This window comes from Wasmannia auropunctata, unplaced genomic scaffold (assembly GCF_000956235.1).
Source record: "Wasmannia auropunctata unplaced genomic scaffold, wasmannia.A_1.0 LD336092.1, whole genome shotgun sequence".
Taxonomy (NCBI): Eukaryota; Metazoa; Arthropoda; class Insecta; order Hymenoptera; family Formicidae; genus Wasmannia; species Wasmannia auropunctata.
In genome coordinates this window covers 2,423,359-2,436,482 of record NW_012026798.1, presented here as the reverse complement: position 1 = coordinate 2,436,482, position 13,124 = coordinate 2,423,359, and the positions used below count along the sequence as shown (strand labels likewise).

At 42.5% G+C, this 13,124-nt stretch overlaps 1 protein-coding gene and 1 long non-coding RNA gene across 2 annotated transcripts in view; both read right to left on the bottom strand.

Annotated features, from left to right (window-relative positions):
• The window catches only part of LOC105463003 (homeobox protein B-H2), a 31,149-nt gene extending 20,501 nt beyond the window's left edge, over window positions 1-10,648 (bottom strand). The window contains exon 1 of the mRNA XM_011709985.1: window positions 8,751-10,648. Coding sequence (XP_011708287.1) covers window positions 8,751-9,198 — 448 coding nt within the window. The 5' untranslated portion in view covers window positions 9,199-10,648. The remainder of the gene's footprint in view (window positions 1-8,750) is intronic.
• LOC105463002 lies at window positions 1,888-2,907 on the bottom strand. Its single transcript, XR_976145.1, has 2 exons — window positions 2,650-2,907; window positions 1,888-2,255 (listed from the first exon to the last, which is right to left on the bottom strand). It is a non-coding gene; the product is annotated as an uncharacterized LOC105463002 (long non-coding RNA).
• Window positions 10,649-13,124: the final 2,476 nt, after the last annotated feature.

Below are 13,124 nucleotides of genomic sequence, written 5' to 3'. Positions count from 1 at the left end.
AAAATTTTAATAATATATGTAGGTCATAAAAATATGTATTCTTATTTTTCGTGACAGTGGAAACGCGATGACTCAGGCAAGGTACATCTTTCCATATCCGTAGCGTCAATAGGTAAATTTATAGAGATTATAATGATTCTGATCTCCGAGAGTCGAGCGGAAAACAATATTTTAGACGTGCGTTTTCCCAACGCGTGTTACTACTGCGTGACGTGCGACAATAGCTCCGCGTTAATTAACGCTAACGCTCGCGAGGTATTCGTGTTCCATAAGTCACGACGGTAAACGTCATTTCCACTGTCAAGCGGCGAAATGTATTTTAAAGAGGTTCTCGCAAACATGGCGCCCGTAACGGATGTGCCGCGCCAGTGAAAATCATGACGTGTTCTCAAGTCGCATTATGTGAAAGAGAAAGAGCTAAGGGAGAAGGACAGGGAAGAACGGAGGAAACGAGGGGAACTTGCGTGCCACAGGCATCGCCGCGATACAATGTATGGCGCATAAAAGTGAGATTAACAGGATGTTTATCGAGCAATTATGCGCCGCTGCAATTAGTGCCAGCATGTTGCCGTCGTCGTCCACGTCGCGGTCAAATCGTTCACGTCGTCATCATTGTGGTTTATGCACCAATTGTGATTGCAATTTTCAAACGCACGAATTTTAACAAAGTCATGAAAGCGAAATAGGATCCCTAACGACATGTATTATTGGAAATAAACGTTCCCTTGCATTTTGTTTCTCGCTTACATAACTCGAGTCTTTAAATGGAGAATGCAATACAAAACAATTATTTAATAAATACAAATTGAGCAATTTTAGAAAAATGAGACATACACCAGATATTTCTGCATTTACATTTTGCGTACATATAAATATTTAAATCATATTTCTTTTTACAAAATTTCTTACAATTATCTTCCCTAGTATGCCTTCCATGCTGAAATTTTTAACGAGCTGTGTCTATATTTCTGTTGATTTCACCAACTTACATCGAAAATATTCGAGTAATCGTCAATAATGATTATTTCGCAAGCACGAACAGAGAGAGAGAGATGTAAATTTTTCTCATAAAGAAATTATACTATGGCCATTAAACATAGCGACAGGCAACTTCCCGAGCAATCGAGCACTTCGACGTCGTTACTGGGCCAAGGACTGCATGCGAAAACTTGCAGACACTGTGACGAATGCGCAGGATGTAGAGAGTGCAGCGCAAGTAGTTGCAGCCGAGGGAGTCAGCCGGACGGATCGTAAAAATGGGAATAATAAAACTTTCGCAAAGCGTTGCCTCGCACTTTATGATCTTGGCGGATGGGGTGGAAGGGTTGCTAAGGCGTAGAGTGGGAACGAGAGAAGGAAAAGCCGGAGTTTCCATTGTGCTGCGCACCCGCGATTTTATTTGCTTATTGCTTTATTTCGCGCTGAGTGCATCGCGTAAGTAACTCGCAGAAGAGAGACAGGGAGAGATAGAGAGCGAGAGAGAGAGAGAGGTTATGAACCTATATTTTTACATGTAAAGTTCATCCTTTACGAATACAAAAAATATAAATGTAGAATGTATAGATAATCGTTTACAGTAAAAAAGGAATAATAGTTGCAGTTGATCAGCGCTGCGGATGCGAATAAACATGGAGATTTCCGACGGACTTTTTCCTCTCAAAGAAACGAGCAACTAACGGCGGTTTTTTATCGAATATTAACCGCACAATATTAACCGCAATATTCTCTGCAGTTAGATAATTATTTAAGATATACGGATGGAAATAGTTTATATCTACTGTTTATATCTACTATTTATCGCAAAGTTAGAATCTTAATCAGATACGTAAGCTTATATTAATAATACCAGAAATGCTTCATCAATTTTGTGGAGTAACAGCAACTATATAGTAACAAAAGCGCTAATTCTTTAATAATATAGAATTATTACTCTCGACGATAAACGATATCGGGAGCATCTATAAGGTACATTTTGATGTTACATACAATGAATTAACAATAGAAATAATTCTATAAGCGAAATTGGTAACAAACAACAGAAAGCCCCAGAGTAACTTTTTTCACGGAAGCATCTAGGGAAGCTGTTGTGGAATTTTGCTTACAAATTCGAGTCACACCTCTTCGCTTGGCCCCGTGTCGTACGGGGTGCTCTCTTACCGTCGCCACCTACAACCCCTCGTGTCGTATACAAAGGCGGTGGCCCTCGACGGGGCAGAATCTGACCCCTCTTCTGTATTGTGTTACCGCGTCGCCACCTTTGGGGGAGAAAACACTGGGAATAATGTTATGGGGCAACGTTTTATTGCCTGCCCACTCTATTTGCAGCGATCCCACGGGGGACAAAAATTGTCGGTAAGAATTTCAAAAACAAACTACGGAATTGAGCCAAATTAGTACCTCCCATATGTCGACTTTTCGTAGTATCCTCCAAAATTGTATACTTTTATATTCTGAACGTTTTAATTTTTAATCTTAAAATACGTACAGAGGATAATATATATAAAAGATACACGAGCAATAAATTATTAATAAAGTATAGCCGTATACGAAAGATTAAATATGCAAACAAGCAATTTCTAACGATATAGATAAGTGGATAAATATTACATAATATTTTCAGATAAATAGCGGTACTAACGTAATTAATACCTCATGTTAATGAAATAGTTCTCGTCGTCGTAATATCACATATTAGAATCTATATCGGCATGTTGCGCAATCATAACAGCTCTTCGATAGCTATCGTCTCATAATTTATTTAGGGATATCATAGAGCAGAATAAGGACTGCGAGGTGTCGTGTGACAGTTTGCACGGCGATATATTGTCGCATGGAAACATTATATGGAAAAATGCAATCGAGTGTTACTGTCAGATCGTATTATATGAGCCTATATACGAGGTTACCGCGGGGTGCGTAACGCTCGTGTGTTTCTCGAATTTCACGAAGCGCATTCCGCGCAGGCGGTGAACGGAAATGCGACGATTGCATCAAGCCGCGACCGTTCGCAGAATAATTGCGAAAATGCAAAAGGGCAAATTTTCTACTTCGTAAAAATCGATTTCGCGCCAGCTCGTTTAAGATAACATTATGAACATTCATATTTATCTTTAAAATTTGAATGTTCTTTTTAATTTTTGATAGCTACGCTTATAAAACGTTAAAAATAAGGCAGATATTATAAAAAATAAAATATATAAAATATGCATTAAAATGTGCACAATGTTATAAATTAATTTTATACGTACGAAACATCTTCGTAAATATTTTTTTCAATTTCAAAAAAGTTTTTTACGCCGATCCCAAAACTCGCGTTTTTATCCTCGAGTCGGAGGATGCTCGCAATTATATCGTCAGGAGCATAATTCGAAAGTTTCTGAACCACCGCGGTATACATTAGCAATAATTACCCCGTTATTTTGAGCGAGCGCGCGGCTCGAGTCGCTTACGCGCGCATTATACGGCCGGACTTCGCTAAAGACTTCCTCACGTATGCCGCCGACAGGTGTTTACCGTCGTTGTCGGGATTCGCGCGGTTGGTTTCCACGGCGTTCGCTTAACAAGATTCTCAAATCCTCTTAAGCGCTCGGCATCCGCGTTGACAAACTTGACCTCGGTCTCTCACGAAATCGATACCGACCCGCGGAATCGCGCCGTCTCGAAAGGATAATCGTCAAATTACCAGCGAATAATCTAGTTAATTAAAACGTCCGATTCAATTACGAGGCTTAAAGCGGCTTTCGCAGCCGTTTTAGGAAGTTTCATTGCGAGTTTCGCCGCGAGACTCCTCGATCGGACAATGCGCTTCTGCGCATTGTTACCTACGTAAACGTTCGCCTCCGACGGAATAATTAATCACTCGCGCATAATCTAAGATCACCCGCTTTGTAAACACGATACCCTCCCTCCGCGCGATCGCTCGCTACGATTAGATCCATCATGACATTCTGTGCAACAACAAATCGTGACGATTGCCAAACCTCGAGTACGCTACAACGCAACGTTAAGCATTGATTTATCTTCAATATACTCTGAAGAAATGATTAGATCTTTTGTAGTTTAAGACGCATTTAGTTTACTTTTCAAAATCGGCTTTAATGAATTCTCTCCACGTATATTTTATTTATCAAGATTACAAAATAACTCGTTCAATTCTTATTGCAATTCCTATTTAATTTGCGTTATCACTTCATCTCTTATTCGAAACTCAGATAATCGTTTCCACATACGTCACTCAAAGTCTTCACTGTCCCCGGCATTTGTAGCGACTACCAGCGGCATTCCAGTTCTCGACATTGCCGTATCCGTTGAGTCTCTCTCTCTCTCTCTCTCTCTCTCTCTCTCTCTCTCTCTCTCTCTCTTTCCTCGCCTCTCGGCTCGATATTCAGATCGTGGATTAATCCCACGTGTAGATTGTGTCGTCAAAAGTCCGACAGCCGGCTTGTCGGGGCGCACGCAAAAAGGCGCGCCTTCGGATACGAAATTGCTTTCGTCTCGCGAAAGTCCCTTGCATAGAGCTAGCTAATCCGTGCCGACTTCTAAACGGTTGCCAATCATTTCCGGTTCTCGGATTAGTCGCGCGTCGAAAAGTCAGCGGGCTCGTCCGTAAGGGGCGTGAAACGGCCCCGATCCCTGGCAGGACCTTCCGGACCGATACGGAGATGACAACAATGTGAACCTGGGGACGAATGTTGGCTTCGTAAGCGGCTTACAAGCGACTCGCACACGCGCCCAAGAAATGATATTCCGCGCTGAGAAAGATCGGTTTTTTCACGCCTTTCTCAACCAGCTAGAATGGAGTGCGCGCGTTGATCCGATATTAAAATCCGTATTAAAATAAATGTATAGAGAAGAAGGTAGAAACTAGAGGTATTTTTATTATGCTTTGAACGCATGATACGAGTTTATACTCGTGTGAATTTGATACATGTTACAGTGACGTAATCACTGTATTATTTTTATAAATTATATTTATCATAGAAAATTCAAAATTTTAGCCTCTTAAATTTCTATCGTTTCTTATAACTTGATCTTCAATTTCTTAAATTATTGATTATATGTATTAGTTTTTGATTTTCGTCGACACATTTTATGATATAAGTAAAGTAAAGTTAGCATTGCGACAAATCGCAGATAACTAAAAGGAGCAATTGCAGGCAAAAAAAAAACATTGCATCCGAAGGTAGCGAAAAGACAGTTTCACTACATGACATTTTTGTATGACGATATAAAACAGATCAAATTAAACGCGGGATATACTTCCTCACATGTGTTCCGCTTCGCGATTAGAACGACATCGCTACTTCAAATTGCACTTCGCTAATATAATTCCCCGCTCATCAGTCGGACGCACGAAACGCGTGTAATTGTCGCGTAAGGACATATAACCGGGACGATAATTAGGAGCTCGCGATCCTCTAGCGAGAAGTAAACAGCTAACGAGCGATCAGCGGCGCGACGTATGATCGATGCGTAAATCCGCCGGCAATTACGTCTGGCTGTTAGTCCGATGTTAATAATTTTCTAATCAACGCCGCGTGAAAGATCGATCGTATTTGTACCGTGACGAGCCGCGGCGTCGCTCGGTCCCGCCGGTTGCGCGATGGCGGAATGTAATAATCGAGACGGGAAATTGGAATGGACGAACAAGGGGGGGGAGGGAATGGGGCTTTAACGGCGGAATAAAAGGGGGAGAGAGAGAGGGAGGGAGGGCCGCCCCATAAAAAATCGCCTGGGCCAATCTACGTGAAAGCGTGCGGCGCGGCAATTACATTGGCGTTACTCCTCCTAATTGTCCTTCATTAATAATTCTGCGACCGCGGCGCGGATGGCGTACCACGGAAGGTGGTATACCACTTACGCATTGGCGATTATGGTCGCGACGCGAGACCGACCGCGACTGATAACGCCAATAAAACGAACGCGCGTCATTAGCTCGAAAAAGAAAGGCGCATCGCCTTTTAATACACGGTTCATGCTTCACGTCGCGTTATTCACGATGAACCTTTTACAAGGTTCTTTGCATCGTGCGTCTCGATAGGCGGACTGTAGGGCTTCGTTCGTTGCGAAGAGCTGGCTTGCAATAAGCAGCTTTACACTTGTGTTTATTTATTTATAAATGTAGACTTGTTGATACTTCGTAACGTGTAGACATAGTAAAAATTGCAGATCATGTAACTAAATGACTTTCTAATGGATCTTATACTTTATACGATACGTTATGACTTTTTTTTTTATCAATATTTGTTACCAAGCAAGCATTATTTGCTGATGTACACTCTTTATAGTTATGAATTTGATTAAAAATGAATACAGTGTGCTAATAATATGTTGATAAATGTGTATCAAAAGTGGTTAATGGCTTAAGATTAACATTTTACTTATTATTTTAAAAATTACATTTTAAATATACAAATCATTATTGTAAAAAGCATGAGGCCAAAAAAAAACAAGTTATATGAAAATGTTCGTCGCCACGTGACGTGAAATATTCATTCCTCATTATGTACGCACGTTTTATTCGCCACAAAATATGAAATATTTATTTTTACAACTTAATGTAGACTTTATATAATGCTAGTTTAGCATTATATACCTAAAGAATTAATACGTTTTGTCTTTTGTCTGTTAAAGATAATCTTAAGTAATCATTGGATGTCATTGAAAGGTGATTTCTTCCAGCTAATATTCCTCAATGAATTATCATATATTGAATCCAAGGTATAATAAAAGCATAAGAGCACACATACGATCGCACGTACATATGTGTCGCACGATTCGAGCATGGTCATGAGCACGATCCGCTATAGCATGGTATATCCCTTATCGCGGGCACTTTTCCCTATATTCCCTCGTGTCACCGTAGCGAGGCAAGGACGACGATTATCGATTACCATGACGTGACTCTCGAGATTTCCAAACGCCGCGCCGGGGCTGGTCATTGGTCTTGTCCGTGAAACACTTAAGGGGAGTTATAAATAGCGACGTGGTGCAAGGTGCGAGCCGTCGCGCGGCGAGTCAATGTCGTGGAAAAATTGGCGCCTTAATAGCCCGCTGATGTTTTCACAAGGAAGGAGCGCCGGATTTAGTGCCGCGGAAGCAGTATTAGTGTTATTCCGCAGTATTCCGCTCGCCGCTTCTAATCACATCGCCGTCGTCCGCGTAATTGTCGCTAATGCGCTTCTTTGAGGAAATAAGCCGATTACGGAACAAACAGCCGGCTTTAGTCATTGTAGCGAGCGGCTTCTCGCTTGGAGCGTCGCGTTTAAAAACAAGCAGCCCGGGGAGAAAAGGAGGACGATCGGTCGGAGAGAAGTATAGCTGCGAATTAACGGAAATTGTGCCGATACGCTCGGCGCAGGTCACCTTAATAGCCCCTCCGACGAGAGTTACGAGAGAAAATACAGCCGCCGCGATCCGCGCGGCTTGTAGCGGCGCAAACGTTTATTATCGCAGTAGAAATCAAGTAGCGAATAACACTTTTCAAACAAGCATCGTATTTACATTTATACTCGCAGCTTTAGCGCACGTCGCGGAGTTATAATTCGCGCGCGTACCACGCGGGGTCTTATAGGATAATTAACGTGAAAGTTTCGCTGTAATTAAAAATCGATTCTCTCTCTAACGTTTCACTTATGTACCTCCGTTGTTGTGCGTGCGCGGACGTGACGCTTTTGCGTAATACTGGTGGCTCGAAAGTCTTACGAAATTCGGCGTCGTCCGATCAGAGACGTTACGACAACTTAGCACTTGTTCAGCCCGAGGGATTGAACTCCATAAGACAGCGGGGCACACAGGTAGAAAAGATGAATGAAACAAATGAGGGTAACATAATTAAAGCTTTCGAATGCCGAGCTCCAATTTAGAACCATTAGAATTCCTAAACGTTGTCGGGCGGACGGGCACAGCAACCCGCAGAGAGAAAGAGAGAAAAAGAGAGAGATGTTTATCTCAACGGAGATATATCTGATTCTCGAAAGAGGCGTTCTTTATGCGCACAACTAGCGACGGCCGACGTGATCTCACCGATTGGAACATCCGGTCGGACCGTGTCCCGTAAATGTCCTTGACACCTCCGTGAAAGTCCACGCGAGCGATCAGGTGGACAAACGAAATCAAAATACTCCCACATTTCGTAATAAACGTAACTACGGACTATCATTCGACTACCTTCCAAAAAAAACTGAAGTTTTGGGCTATCGACAAATAATGAAAAAAAACACGACGCTTTTTATTCCTTTATCTCTGTCTCTCCCCTTCTCCCCGTTATATATTTTAAGAATCACTTAATTACACGATAGTAAATTATATATGCCGTATATCTATAAAATATAGGAAAATAGTGCAAAACTAGATATTGTCCGTTTTCGTGAAAAATAGAAAATAAGCTCGGTAAAACTAGCAATAAAGCTGAACAGCTATTGTTTAATAAAATTGTTAAACAATTACTAATTACGTGCTTTAAATGTTTTTAAATTTTGCCACTTGAATGGATGGAGATATACAATTCTATATATATGTGACTCGTCTATTCATGTTTATCTCAATTTTTCTAACAGTATATCTGTCAAAAATGTAAGTAGCTCATTACTCCATTTCTGTAACATGACTACATCATATATCTTTCACTTAAGAGAGACTGAAATGTTCTTCAAAAAAAGTCATATACTTCGATATTGCCCCAGCTTCATCACGTCGTTATACCGAGCGACAAGCACAGTTTCGAAAGCGTGTAATAAAGTATCATTTACCATTGGACGTAACGGAAGCGCCGTCGTGGTGGCTGGCGTCGCTGTCCTCGTCTAGATTGCTATTGCTCAAGGACGTTCTGGACTGATGCCTGACACTGAGGTCCCGCGGTGTCGAGGGTGGACTTCCGGGTGGCTCCTGACTTGGCAGGCCGGATTGATGCATCTTGCTGGACGCGCCGCCCAAGATATCGGTGATCATGAACCTCGACCTCTGCGGCATCGTCGTCGAGGCATCGCCCCTTTCCAAACCGTTGTTATTGTTCAAATTGTTGTTCCGCGAGTCCAGCCCGTTGGAGAGACGTTCCACCGCTACGCCGTTCCGATCGACGATGTTCTCCAGCCGATGCGCCTCCAGGCCGGACATCCTGCTGAGATTCAGACCGTTATTGGCCACGGCGACGCCACTGAGAGCGGCCACGTGGTGGTTCTGCTGATGATGGACCGTCATCACGGTAGACGCAGATGGTTCCTTCGGGCTACGGGCACCTGCAGGTGCCTCTGTCGCCACCCCAGGACTCGCCCGGTACCTGGGAGACAGAATCTTGCCGACGGTGACGACGTAGCCTATCCCAGGAAGAAGAGATCGTGCCCTCTCACTCTATTTCAACTGCACTTCACTGTATCCTCGGTAGATCCGATTTCTGGATCACTCCTCTTTCTCTCTTGCGCGTACGATTGGCGCGTTGTTCGGCATCATTTGACGCTCAATCTCGAATTTATCGCGATCGAAAGATTGATTGTTCCGCGAGAGGGTCAGGAAACCTCTTGCGCGATTAACATTCGTGTCGAAAACATTAATACCGGGGATCTTCACGAAAGTTCGAGCTTAGAAATTTACAGATGTGTGTCTTGCGCTGTGGTGTCAGGACTTTTAATTCGTTAAAAGCCTGAGGACGATTTGAAAAATTAAGGCGAAAATCTTACAGAAAAATCTGAGGTAAATGACGCGTGAGACAGGTATTTGCGTCGTGATGCGTGTGCACCTTGCACTTCCTCCCGCTCACTCGGTCGCTCCACCTCCGCCACCACCTTCTTCCCAGGCGCAATTAAGGGGCCGCTCGGCTCGGCTCCCTGGTTAATTGCTAATTGGCCACTTAACATAATTGCCGCGCATAAGAGCGGAGCCGCCGGCCATTTCCGCTTTTCTTTTTCTCCTTTTCCTTGCTCGTTCAATTATTAATTATTTTTATATAAGACTCCTATGGCGCGTTCTCCTCTCACTTTTGCACGATTATGCGCTCGGCGTGTGTCTCGCCAATGAAGGTAGAAACAAGTTCGAGACCGCCTATCGTTCGCCAATCAATCGTTTAACCATGAAACGGACACGATATTTCAAAAGAAAAATAACATTAGCACATCCTTCGCACTAGTCTTCCAGATCACAATTGTGCCTGATGATCACTTCTATCAAAGTCCAATCAGTCCAACAACCGCCACTCGATTGGTCTATCTCGATCGCGTTTGTTTTGAAAATCTATGTTTACCCAGCTTATCACGCGTATCAAGATTAATCATTCTTACGGCGAGACTTCCGTCAACGTTTACCGATTTCGAACCGGCATTATACCATTAAAGTTTATCAACACTGTTCCTCTTTGGATTGCACTGTCACCTGACTCGTTCACGTTATTAAGATCACTTTGACAGGACCGAGCCAAATTTGGACAATTATCTGCCGACTGAATATCCGTCACAGCGAAGATTCTTCGATCAGGCAGCACCTTCCGATTCGCGAATCAGACAATCACAAGCGTGCGATTCCGGAGTAAAGGTCGGTCTGATGCCGAATCTTGATTTTCGCTGGACGAAGAATCGCTCCGATCAGTCTGCCGAGGACTGAGAACGTAGTCGTGCACACGAAACGTGCGTGTGCATCGAGTTGCCACGACTGGTCTGTCTGTACTGAGGACGGCAGGCACCTCCGGTCGTTCCTGGGCGGCCATATCGGCATTATGACACGCCTCCTGTTCTCCCCACCACTGATACCTCCAGACCAATCCCGCTCGTTGCCGTTAAGCATCCCGCCAATCCTGACCGAAGCAACCTCGGCGCCTCCGCTATGTGCCACGGCTACGCCCAAGTAATTTGAAATGTGTTTCAGCGGTAATTCGATATAAAATTGTAGTTAATATCTTTCATTATAGTCCGGACGGGGGGAAAGAGGGCGCCCAAGCTCCTCGCGCAGAAGACGACGATGGTGGGAGGCATGGGAGCAGTGGCAGGGGACTGCACGGGGAAAGGGGGGAAGGGAACGAAGCAGGGTGGAGCGGGCGGTGATACTGGCCTCCCACTTCCAGCTCGCTCTCTTCGAGATGGAACAGCGAAGCGGATCGTCGAGAGAAACGACGGGAGAGGGAACGGAGAAAGAGAGGGTCCAGCGAGACCTGGCTGGAAGGGGTGAAATGCCATCGAAACGGAGAAGGGTGGTCCCAGCTCCGCGAACTTACTCCGCGAATTTACGAATTCACGAGGACGAGCGGGCGAGCGAACGAGCGAACTCGGGGAGTCCGGGCGAGCGAGCGCGGCATTTTTTGCTACGTGAACTTTTTTTTGCGTTCCCCTGTCGTCGAAGCTCAAGAAAAGGCTCGTTAAGCATATCAAAGAAGCACGTTGATTAACCTGGGCTGTGTTACCGATGTCGTTGCAGAGTAACGTTGAACGTTAAATTGTGCAATAAAGTCAATCAGAATAATGATGTCGATATATATGCTAAACAGTGAACCAAATTAAGTAAATTACGATCTGGTAAGATAATGACTGATTCTGTAATAGATCGCGGAAATCTTTAAGCGTGACTCATATGTATCTCAGCGCAATAATGGCAATTTGTAATTGTGATTCAAAGTGAGTTTACATGATATATGTACCTATGATGAATGAATTTTTAAATCTTTCATAAAAAAATAGATATTGTGATAAAAGCGAAAGCTGTTGTAATTGTTGAAGAAGATCCAGATGGAAATCTTTTTTCACGGTCTTATATTATCTTTTCCAAAGTACTCCAATTTAAAAAAAATAATCATTTTTATGACGATCTTTGATTCACTCGAATATTGAAGGAGAAACTACTCGGATGGAAATATCTGAAATTGCAATCAAACGCTGTATAAAAATATGAGATCCCTGTAAATGCCTAGAAATGCCTGTGTAACACACAAATGCAAACACGAATGCATTGTGTAACACACACAATGCATTCGTGATGGTATACGAGTATATTGGAGCAATTATTCTGACATTAACAGAATCGAATCGAAATGAAATTAAATACGGTGGAGTTGGCAGGAATGATAGATGTATAGAAATTAGGGGTGGTGACATCATTTAATTACAGAGGGCTGTGCTTATGTGCGGTGTTTCATCTACATACGATCTCATATGGTGTACCATAAATACATAAGAAAATAATTACCCTAAAATAATAGACTGCTGAAAATTTTTTAACATTTGTCTTATTAATTAAGTAGCATATTAAGATTAAATTAAAATGGATTATAATATACAATAGTTATGTAATATATTTCAGAGATATACAATAACAAGTATTTGTAAATTTATAATTAGCACATTTTTATATAAGCTCTTATCTTTACAGTTTTATATCGCACATGCATCTATCTCACGCATCATAATCATAAACACGTAACGTAGTTTAAAATTGTTTAAATTGCGTTAACTGTTCCGCTGTCATTTAGAATTGTTTATCGATTCTAACGATAATTTTACATCGCGAATAAAAAGTCGTTTCCGTAAAATCGGTTTGCGGGACAGCTCATATTTCTGTGGAAGAAATTAACGGAGCCTGTAATGCGATCGTCAAAGCGTGACTCGACACGAAAGCCGGTGACTCGTAAGAAAATGCGCGCAGCTAATTTTTTCACCTTTTATTTTACACGCACCTTTACACGCGTTGCCCCCTTCGCGGATACGGCGAACAAGCGTGTTCGTGTTGCACGGGCCGCGCCTGAGAGGTGATGCGTTCGTACGTACATGTCTCATTAATTAAACATGAGAATTAGCAACGAGTGTCGCACCCGCGGGGCAACGAAATGAAAAGTTAATGTCGTTAAAGGGCATACTTATCGCTCAGTAATTGGCTTACTGAAGTCTCCATAGAGAGATGCGCAAATGCAATTCCAATGTGTATACAAAAATTCGATATTAATTATCATCAGAAAAAAAGGAACAATGTTTGTATTGATATATATCACAACGTCTAAATATTCTCGATGTGAGCTTATTAACGCGTAGCACAAAGTAAGGTCGATTTATGATAATATTACAGCAATCTTGATTGAAGGAATCTACATAAATATATCAATGTGTTGGATGCACGCAATTCTGAAGACTATATATATATATATATATATATAT